The 11327-nt window shown below is 43.9% G+C and overlaps 1 protein-coding gene across 1 annotated transcript; it reads left to right on the top strand.

Moving 5' to 3' along the window:
• Nucleotides 1-270: 270 nt before the first annotated feature.
• Nucleotides 271-1435, top strand: DEFB121 (defensin beta 121). Its single transcript, XM_045521104.2, has 2 exons — nt 271-328; nt 1275-1435. Exons 1-2 carry the CDS (start codon nt 271-273, stop codon nt 1433-1435), a joined length of 219 nt encoding a protein of 72 aa, XP_045377060.1.
• The last annotated feature ends 9892 nt before the right edge of the window (nt 1436-11327 follow it).

The raw sequence follows: 11327 nt of genomic DNA, 5'->3' as shown, positions 1-11327 counted from the left end.
AGACTGTGTCTTCTCTTTAACTTCTCTTCCCCATCTCCTGGCCTCCCCTGGAAGCGCAGAGGAGGGTGGTGTGTCCAACAGCCATTCAACCAGTGTGGTTGATTACTTGTCTACCTAATTGTAGATGACTGTTCCCTTGCTGGTTCACTGATCATGGCTCTGCCACGCTCCCTGGGGCAATAAATACCAGTCTGGACTGCCCAGAATGGAGACCTCTGTCTGTCTTGCCAGCCTAGAAGCCTCCTATCTCTACCTGAGCCCTCATCATTCATGAAATTCCTTCTTCTGATTTTGACTGTTACCCTGCTCCTGGCCCAGGTCACCCCAGGTAACCAGGATCTCTCCCAAGGGAGAGTGGGTCAGGGAACCTGATGCATATTCAGGAAACTCTGGGAGCTCTAACAGCTTGGGCTGGGAGAATGGCCTTTGGATAGCTCTCCAGCCAAGGGGACGTTTGCATTCCCTAGTACTGATTTTTCTAGTGTCATTGGGTGACCACTCTAACCTCTTTCTGGTTGGCTCTGGTGAAGCTGAATATGATAATGGAATGGCAGGAGGGTACATGGAGGAGACAGACCTGGACATAGACTATAGGGGAAATGGGAGCTTTTCCAAGAACATTCCTTGGGGGAATTTGAATTTTGATCGATTGTTGCCTCTATAGAAATGGTTCCTGAATTTCTGATTGAGGATTCGGATTCCACTCTCAATGTATCTGTGCTACTTTAGGTTGTAGGTTCCCCAGAGCAATGATTCCTAATTATCTTGGCTTGTGAAGACCAGTAAAAAGCCCTGGGATGTTGTGGAGAAGAGTTTTACAGATACTCAAGAAGACTTGAGGATGTCCTGATGGGTGTATTTCAGATTCCTGTCCTCTTTTGTTGATAGGGTCAGAAAAAGGTTCCCAAAGGCAAAGGGAAAGGATTAATACCTGAGCACCTGTGTACCTTATAATATGCGGGAGATGAAACCCTGGAGAGAGGATCCCCTCTTGCCTGCCCAGAGGGAGCTGGCCAGGGAGGGGAAGCTGCCTAGCAGGTCCCAGGCCATGGAGTGGGGAGAACTTTGGGATTGTGCCTGGGGACACAAGTGGGAAAAGAAAAGATAGTGCCTATAATCTCCCTTAAACCCGGAGGATGTCTTGTGGGGGCTTCTCATGTGCCTCCTAATTTCCCTTATTACTGTCTCTTCTACGGAGCTTTGACTTCCCCCTTCCCCAGCCCTCTGCTTACTTCAAGACTGACCTGCCCTCTCCTTCTTTTTTTAAATTTCAGCCATGAAGTGTTGGAGTAAGCTGGGAAGCTGCAGAACAAAGTGTGAAGAGAATGAACTGTTCTATATATTATGCAGGGATGAGACTATGTGCTGTGTAGATCCCAAGTACGTACCTGAGAAAAAGGGTAAATCCTCAAATGCATCTGGAAGATTGGCATAAACTTCTGTGGCCTGACACCTCATCCAAAGTTGAGTCTATCATCATTGGACCCTACGGTTCTGTGAAATCATTCTTGACTCTACCCTGTTTGTGCCTGGCAGTTCTACCCAGTTATATTATATTTAGAAATATTATATATATATATGTATATATATATAATAAATAAATAATATAAGAAATAATTAAGGAAGAAGGGTGCACACGGGTATTAGGGAGAACAGGATGGACTAGTAGGTGGTCATAACTGCAGTCTTATACATAGCTCCTAGTCTGCTGGCCCACAGCTGCTCCCAGATGGTGTAAATAAGGAATGTTCATTCTATCCATTTGATCTTTGTTTTCTAGGCCAGCACTGCCAATAGAACTTTTTGCAACAGTAGAATTGTTCTACCTTGTTGTCCAATATAGTAACTACTAGCCACTTCTGGCTGTTAAGCACTTGAAGTGTGGCTTGTGTGCCTGGGGAACTGAATTTTTCATTTTATCTACACTTAAATTTATATAGCTAATGTGGCTAGTGGTCACTATATTGGACAGTGTAGCATTACAGTCTAGAGATGTAAGGCTGAGGCAGGCCCTGGGGCTCCATCTTAGGGTATTTTAGGGGAAGTCAAGGAGGCAAGGAAGGACCTGCGATGAATGCAAGAATCTGTTCTTAGCCTGCTGGTTCTCCTTCTCTACTTTCACACCAAAGGCTGCAACTCTCCCCTGATAACACTTGCAGTTTTGTCCTGTTAGAGACTCCAGGATTGTGGAATTCACCCTGGAGAGAGTTGGTATCAGGCCCCGTGTAGATTCATGCTTCATCTCTTTTCTCTCCCCCTTGTCAGGGCTGCATGATATTGAACTGCTAGTTGGTACTTTTCCAGGACTGGTCCTGAACTGAGACAACAGGGGTTTTACTGTATCCAGCTCCATGATTTGGGTCACAGCCCCAAGTGTTCCCAACCCATTGTTACTTATCTGACTAATCAAAGAGAACTTCATTCTTTATCCTGAGTTGGAAAGTTCTGTTTGGAGTCACCTGTCTACTATCTAGTCCCTTCAGTATGAGAACAGTGAACCTGGCCTCAGCCTAGGCAAACCATTTAATTCCCTTCTGTTTTATTTTATCATCTCCAAAACAAGGACTTATCCTACCCAAAGTACAGGGTTATCATGAGAATTAAATGAAACAGGAAAGTGCCCAGTACAGAGTCTAGCATACATTTGATTCCAATAAATGTGAGTTGAATCTAGATTGATCTGACCCCCACCCCAATTTTCTCCTTTTAGACCCTGTATAGAAATACCCTGCCTGTAAAAAATTATAGATCCTCCTTCCCCAATTTGTCCCAACTCCTACTTGCCAGATTGAATCACTCTTAAAAGTAAATGAAGCCATTGATTTCATTACTTTTTCACTCAACCTCTCATCTCAACCTCCTGACTCCACTTCCCCCTGTACTCAGGCTGGATATCATGATTTAGCCCTGTAACAATTCTTCTGCAGAAAATCTCAACGCCCATGTTCCAAGCTGCCTGTTAAATTCCCAATCTGGTGGAATGCGACCGCTTGCTTGGCTTCTCCATATGTATGCTTTAGCAGCTGATTTTTCTAGGAGAAAACTATCTAGCTGGCCTCATCGATTGCATGGGAAACTCAGGGCCTCAAACCTCAAATAGCCCTCAATATTTCTCCACCTGATCTCTTGTTTCTTCTAGGAAGCTTGATTTCTTACTCTTTGAAGTCACTATTCCATGCTTTATCCTGTCTCCTCAATTTTCGATTACTTCTTCTCTCTAAAATATTACTCCTTGATTCATATTTTGAGAAAACTGAAACAATTCCTTCATCTTCTCTTTACTAAGTCTACATATTCTTTCCCCTGGTCCTACACCTCCTGTCTTCCTTTGGTTTATGATGGAACAATGGTGCCTACTCCTGAGAGACCAACCCTTGCTCTTGTCCACATCCCTCCTTTCTCCCTTACTCAGGGACTTCTTCTTCAATTATTCTCTTCACTCTCTCCCTCTCTACTGGACCATTTCTATCATTATACAAAGTTCTAGTACCTCCCATCTTAAAACAAAACATCCCTTAATCCCGCCTCCCTCTCTGGACTATGCCCCATTTCTTTGCAATTCTTTAAAGAAAAATTTCTCAAAATGTTGTCTGCCTTCACTTCTCTAGTTTCTCATTTCCCATCCAGTTTTCAACTCAGTTCAGTTTGGCTTTAACCTTGCCATTGAAACCTGTCTTGTAAAGGTCATTAACTATCTCCAGTGTTGCTAAGCTCAGTAGAGGCACACCGATTTTCTTTTCATTGACTTCTGAGCAGTTGACAGAGGGGCCACTACGTCATATTGAAATGCTTTCTTCTCTTGACTTCTAAGTTACCAGACTTTTAATTTTCCTTTAATTGGCTGGACAATTTCTTTTCAGTCTTCTAGATAGGCTCCTCCTTCCCTCCTTCCCGGTCACCAGGGCTTGTTTCTGGGCTCTTTTCTCTCTATTTTTCCCCCCACTGGGTGCTTTGAATACCTTCCATGTGCAGATCACTTCCAAATTCATATCTCCAACCCCAGACTTTCTTAAACTTCTAGACTGATAGATCTGCCTCCTCAAGTGACATCTCCATTTGGATGCCTAAAGTACCCAGAATGGGACTATTGTTGGGGACCTCACTTCGCCAAACTACCCTCTTATTTCCCTTTTCAGTAAATAGTAACAACACAGACCCAGTTGCTCCAAACCAAGAGGTCATCCTTGGTTCCTTACTTGGCAACATTCCATTCAATTTATCAACAAGTCCTGTGGCTCTACCTTCAAAATATATCTCAAGACCATCCATGCTTTTCCATCTAGTTCAAGCCACTGTTACCTTAATCTGAATTTCTACAGTAGTCTCCTAACTGGTTTCTTGTTTAATCCTCTAATTTTCAATACAGCAGCCAAAAGGTAAATCATGTCCTGTCACTGCTTGGTTTAACACCAAACTATGGCTTCCCGTTTCCCTAACAGTAAAATCCAGACCCCCTTCCATGGCCTGTGAGACTTTGCCTGACCTGGCTTTGCTCACCTCTGTGGCGTCTTCCTTCATCCTCACAGGTCACTCTAGCCTCCTTTCTGTTCCTTCATGTCAACAAGCTCTTTCCTGCCTTAGGGCCTTGTGAATGCCATTCCTTCCGCCTAAGAAAGCCCTTCCTCTGATATCTATGTAGTTGTTTTTGTCCCATCCTCCAGGCCTTAAATTTTTTTTCCTGGACAAATTCTTTATTTTCAGATCAGTAAACTGAAGATTTTTAATATAAAAATCTAAGTAATCTGATTAAAAAAAAAAAATTAAAAGGCCCAGCAACACGGTTACTCATTCTTGAAAAGTGTCAATCTTCTGGAACCTTCTCCAGTTTGCCATAGTCCTCACCACTCCCTAAAGTTTTCCTGGTGCAGAAGTTCAGTATCAGGAGCAGCACTAAAACCCCCCAAATGATGACTGTGGCAGACCATGGTGGTACACCTGGCCTTCCCCCTTCATTTGTGTTACTTGCCTGACCTGCCAGTCACTGAAGGCAAGTGAACTTGAGGCTTCATATTTGCAATTGATGTGTTTCTATGAGGTACTGGGGGGAAGTATCATTTACAAATCAAACTCCATCTGAAACGCATGTGGTTTCCTATTCAGAGGAATCAACTGTCAACTACCTCTTTTTTTACATCAAGTAAGCACTCTTGGTTATTTTTCTATTGCCTTGATAAGAGCTACAGCTTAGCATGTAATTCTGAGAGCTCCATTTGACCTATTGAAATTCTGTAAAAATTTCTTCCTTTCATTATTATGACATTTACTTTTGCACAGGGGAAGCTTGGGTTCAGTGTGATTGCTCTTCCTTTGTGAGTAATCTGTTTGGCTTTCTTTTCCTGGGTGGATAAGATCACATTTCTTAGACAACTTTTATCATAAAAATAAAACTGTTACCAAGACAAGTTGAAGACAGAGTAACATTAAATTAATTTTTGCCAGGGACATGGTGAACTCATTAGAGCTCTAAGATCGAGACTTTTTGTTTTCCACCCTAGCAAGTTTTCCTTTTTGTATATAGTTAAAAAAAATTTTTTATTGATATTTAAATTTCATATAAAGTTTACCCATGCCCATGCTAAGCGATACAGTTCATTGATTTTTGGTTTCAAAACATTTCCATCGTCCCCCATATTTCCTTTGTACTCATTTGCAATTAACCCCAGCTCCCACACCCCAGCCCTGGCCAAGCCTGAACCAGGAATATACTTGCCCCAGTCATGACCTTAACTTTGGGCAGGTACTGGTCCTCCTTAATCACTCATCACTGAGGTCAACACTCACACCAACAATGCCAATGGCCACAGGTGTTCAGGCTTTAAATTTAAATGTTACCCTTGTAGGGAGTGTATAGCTCAATTGGTAGAGTGTATGCTTAGCATACACAAGGTCCTGGGTTCAATCCGCAGTACCTCCTCTAAAAATAAATAAACAAGTAAACCTAATTACCTCCCCCCCCAAATAAATTTAAAAATAAATGAACTTTAAAAAATGTGGCTTTTCTCGACATATTTGACGATGAAACACCTTAAATTTTCCTGGATGTAATGGTTAGCATTCATCAGAGACCAACTTCAGCAGAAAGGGCATTTCTTGGAAGGATAACATGTAGCTCATAGAACTGACTGGAAGTCTAGACAAGTGGACTTGGAAGGACTAAGGGGGAGTGGGCAGCAGAAATAATCTACCAGGATCCCACCACCAGCACTGCCATCCTGGCACTGGACACCAGCACCACACCTGGACTCTCGCCTGAACTGCTCCTGTGGTGGCTCTGTCTGTGGGCCACCGTGTGAGTATTTTCTCCACTTGCCCTGTGGTTTGGATTTAGTCCTCTATTATTCAAAGTTTTTTTTGAGCTCCCAGTTGGCTGAGTCTGGGTTGTGTGCCTGCCTGCTAACACCCAAGGTGGCACCCAAAATATTTGCCTTTAGTGCTTTCTACAGTGGGAAGTCAGCCCTCTTTTCCATCAAGACCCAAAGAATGGAGAATGGTTCCCAGATGGAAAGGGGTTCAGATGCTGAGTGGCCGAAGATGCAGCAAATAATCACTACCATGGAATATTACGCTAAAGCCTTTCCCTTCACCTGGAGTGTTTCTCCTTCCACTTCGACCTTTCTGATTGCCATGGCCAGGACGAGGAAGAGGAAGTGGGGGTGCCCAGGGTGCAACATATAAGGAGGCACTCACTCTCAAGACTGCGCAAGGGTCTCCTTAAATGCTGAACCCCAGGCACCTCCTTCGCTCACCCTAGTCCTGACCTTGCCAACTGCATCCTGCATTTCCCCTTTGTAGCACCCACCACACCTGTACGTACGTTTGTTAAACGTCTGTCTTTGTGATAGGCTGTAATCTCCACGAAGACAGAGACCACGGCCGATTTATTTCCTGCATCCCAGAACAGAATTTGGCACAAACTGGGGATTCAATCAAGATCAGTTTAGCAATTGTCTGACTTAATGACTTGTATGTTTGGCTTCAAATAGGCAGCAGAAATGGCCTCACGAGAAAATTCCATCTTTCAGGGGTTGATTCACATTGGAAAATTGTAAGTGTTTGATATTCAATAACTACGGGATGATATTGAAAATACATTTATAGATGATAAGACAGGACACTTAGCAGGGATGGGTGACAGTCACACCGTCCATCACTGTGGTGCACTGGTCAGCGCTTCCATTACTGCTGAGGAGACTGAAAGGCATGCTTTTGTGAGTCAGGTGACGTCATCTCTGAATATCTGGAGTTCTTGAGGATATCCTGCCTTGCCCCAAGAGTGAAATTATTGCATATTAATGAGTCAGTGATACAAGTGTATTTAGTATTTTTTAAACAAGCACTGTTGATATAGTATGAATTTAATGTAGCAATTATCTGATAATTTCTTTTTCTGTTTTATTTGAAGAAGCATCAGCAAAAAAGAGTAAAAAAGATAATTTTTTCTGCCTAGGTATTGGAAGGAAGGCCAGGATACTTTGTATTCTCCCTTTTCCACTGGGGAATTGACAATGTGTGTGTGTGTGTGTGTGTGTGAGAGAGAGAGAGAGAGAGAGAGAGAGAGAGAGAGAGAGAGAGAGAGTTTGTGCCCTGATGCCAATCCTTTCTCTCCCCCATCCTTATCTTCATTAGGGAGGTCAGGTACAAGAAGGGCAGTTAGACTGGATTGTCTCAGGAATGGGATGAAGGTTTTTTTGCTTCAGGTTCAAGACAGGAGGAGTAGCCTTGTATTTGGGGGTTTTGAATTTCCACAACTGGGAGAAGAGATGGGGTTTGATTTCAAGAGCGTTTGATAAAGCCCCCAGGGTGACAGGTACTCAGATGGGGTTGTAGGCATGGAAGGCAACTACCGTGGACACAACCACTATGACCGTGGTCCTGGGAGAAAAGCAAAGACCTTTATGGCTGGGCTTGTGGTCGGTGGAGAAAGCTACGGTGAGGAGTGATTCTCCAGCTGCCCAGAACTGCCAGGTGAGTGGCCAGCAAAGCCCATCGGCAGTATCCTGAGCATGAGGAAGGAGCAAGAGAAATAAGTATCATCATCATGGAATAAGCATCAGGTCCTTCTTCATTTCCCAGAACCAGAAGGAACAAGTGGAGAAAGTCAGGAAACCCCAGCAATAACTGACCCTGGACATCTCACCAACTTTGAGAGCGGTATCTTGGAGATAAATAAAAAAAGAAAAGAAATCTAGCATTTCCTGAGGCTTGAATGTGGTGGGGACATTCATAACTGGCATGTGACTATATATTTTAATGATTTAGAAGAAATACTTTTACTAGCATCTGTTTCTTTCACAGAACATTGCTTGAAACAAGGCACAGCTGGGGACACCCTGGTGTAGGGGTTTCTCTACCATCCAGACCCTCTTTAATTGTCCCACCCTACTTTCATCTTTCATGTGACCTTGGCCCCTGTATCACCTTTCTTGGAGCCGCAGACCCTCACCTGGATACTTTTCCCACGTTGCTGGGAAAGTGAGGCAATGACGTGAATGCATGCGAGTGAGAGATGCCTACAAAAGACTGATTTTATGGTTCTCCTTTCTATTACCTTCTTGCCCTGTTTTTAACCTCACAGGTTGATGGGAGGAGTAAATAAGGTACAAATCCCTACCCTGAGAACTTGGTAATCAGTACTTCCCTCCTCCTCTGCACTGTGGGATTCAGGCTGTAGAAATGGGTAGTCCCTTCAAGAACTTCAAAGTGTAACTTGTAAAGATTTCAGGGGTGGGTGGTGCCGGTCTCAGAGCCACTGACCGGGCCAGGCTGTACCCATGTGGGAAGCACTACAAAGGCCAAGGCTACAGTCTGTTCTGGTCTTGATGGGTCCCAGGTGATACCATGCAATAACCAGGGGCCGAGTTGGCTCTCTGACCAAAGTCTGCCTCTTTCCCTGTCTCCTGGCTGCTTCGCCCACAGTGGCTTCTGCTTACTGGCCACCTTGGAAGCCCCTGCTCCTTACTCTCCCTTTTCAGCCGCTTCCCTTAGCTTTGGCCCAGAATTCCCAGCTTAACAGAAAAATCACCGTGCAACTGTCATGTTCCAGAGTCATAGAATGTAGGGGCTTGAGGGGAAGAAAGGGACTGAGCTGTACAGAGTTCGGGTCATGGCATTTGATGATCGAAGAACAAACACACATGCACATAGGTACTCAAAAATCCACAGACGTCCCCCCTGACACACACTAATTACACCTCTACACACAAACTATATGTAGATATAAACATACACATATGCACTCAAGTACTCATGTACACAAAATACTTACAAATAACACGTGCACAAAATATACATGAAATATACAATATTTGAGCGTACACTGCTCTGCTCAAATTTATACACATAAACATAAGCACAAAAAACCAAAATGCAATACAAACATAAACCCAGACACCTAAACTTAAATGCGCCATAGCAATTAAACCATCTTTTTCAATTTCTCCTTGTCTCAGTCCAGGCCATTTCTCTGAATCACAGTAGGGCTTCTAAGGTAATCTGTGTATAAAGGATTCATAAGGGGCTTATAAAATATTGCAAAGAGCTGTAATCAGGAAGGGCCTGGCATCTCCAGGCTGGGAACTTCTGGTCTATTACAGTAATGCCAGCAGATACTTACATCACTGTCACTAAGTGTTGGGTATTATTCTAAGGGCTTTATGGGTATTCACTCATTTGATCCTCATTAATAACCCTATGAAGTAAATACTATCATTACCCCGCTGAGGACATAGGTACAGAGTTAATTAAAATTTCCAAGGTAACACAGCTGGAGACTAACTTCAGAATATAGGCTGGTCAACATTTTGCTAAGTTGTCTCATTCCATACTGAGTCCTGCAGATGCTGGGTGACATACTCAAGGACACATGGTAAGGTGCTCAGCCCCCAGTCCTGGACCAAACCAAACCCCCGGCATCTCCATCACACGGCTGGATGGTGCCCCCCACACTCCCTCATCTTGATCAGCTCTACTGTACACCGTGCAGGTCCGGAGAACACCGTGACTGACCTTAAACAATACAGAAGTTCACGGGGCTGTCCAAGTAATAAAGCAACACGCAATCTGAAATAAAAATGTACTTTCGTGAAATGATACAAAGTATTTTTTTCATGCTGAAATTAAAATGAGTTTTCAGATTTTCTGACTTTATTTTTGCCCTGTGCTTTGCTGGGGGTCCTGAGCCTGCCTGGGTTTTCCTGTTGGCCCAAATTCCCTCACAGGTTTTTCCCTCCCAGCTCTCTGGTGGTTCTCCTGTGTCACCCACTGTGGCTTCTCTAGACTGTCCATTTTCTCCAAGCCCTAGTCCCTCCAGCCAGCAGAGGAACTTAACTCCACATTCACTGAGGCAGCAGAGGCCAAATCTGCTCAGGGTTCCCATCTCCTTCTCTCTCACCTCAAAAACAAAGAATTGTAACTAAAATGTATTGACTACTTACTACCCGCCAGGCACTGTCCTGAACACTGGATACACAGTTTTGTTTTTTTTTTTAATCACTTAAAGGTTACGACAAACCACCAGGGAGCTATGATTGTTATCCCCAAATTGGTTAAACAACTTGCCCAGGGTTGCTGTATCCACTATGGTTTTTAGCGAAGGAAAACTTTGGCTGTTGGGCAGCTCAGAGAAAGAATAGAGAGTCACGCTGAGAAAACAATGGGGTAGGTAGAGTCAGAGTGAAGGGTCAGCCTACAGACCCAGTTCAGTGAGGACACAGCTGCCACTGAACCCCCTGCTTGGGACCCTGAGCTCCACCCCTACCTGCCCTGCTTCCCTGCTGCCCTGGACACTGGCTAGCACTGTGGGTGGGTTCTTTTGCTAAGATGAATCCTCCACTGTTCCTGCTTTCAGGAATTACGAGCGCCTGATTCAAAGAACAGAAAGGGGGCATCTGATTGGCTGAACCTAGGCCACGTGCTCACATCCCAGAGGGGCAGGAACACAAGTGAATTATGGGAGGTGGCACTGCAGGTCCCCAAAACCTCTAGGGTGAGGGGATTTATTCCAAACGGAAGATAGATTCAGATGTTAGACAAAAGCAAAACAAAACAACAAAACAGATGGATATCTACAGCAGCCACAGAAATAGCAAGTCTCTGAGGTAAGATTTGAATTCAGGTCTGTTTGACATAAAAGTTTGAGATTTTAAGTGCAATGCTATAAAGTCACTCTATAAACCCCCTTCTCAGAGGAGATCTCCCTCTGTTGAGGTCCTGTGTTTTCTATTAATTCTTTGACTCCATCTCCTTCTGCTTCTCTTGAATTTTTCTCTGACCAGCTCCTCTTTCTTTTATATCCCCTATATCTGATTATGCAGTGTATTTCCCCTTGG

Source organism: Camelus bactrianus, chromosome 19, assembly GCF_048773025.1.
Source record: "Camelus bactrianus isolate YW-2024 breed Bactrian camel chromosome 19, ASM4877302v1, whole genome shotgun sequence".
Classification (NCBI taxonomy): Eukaryota; Metazoa; Chordata; class Mammalia; order Artiodactyla; family Camelidae; genus Camelus; species Camelus bactrianus.
The sequence above is the reverse complement of the archived record's forward strand: the minus strand, read 5'-3'. Positions and strand labels throughout refer to the sequence as shown.

Coding starts and splice junctions, on each gene's coding strand:
- DEFB121 (XM_045521104.2), top strand. CDS start 271: ATGAAATTCCTTCTTCTGATTTTGACTGTTACCCTGCTCCTGGCCCAG. Junction 329..1,274: donor CCTGGCCCAGGTCACCCCAG/GTAACCAGGATC, acceptor TTTAAATTTCAG/CCATGAAGTGTTGGAGTAAG.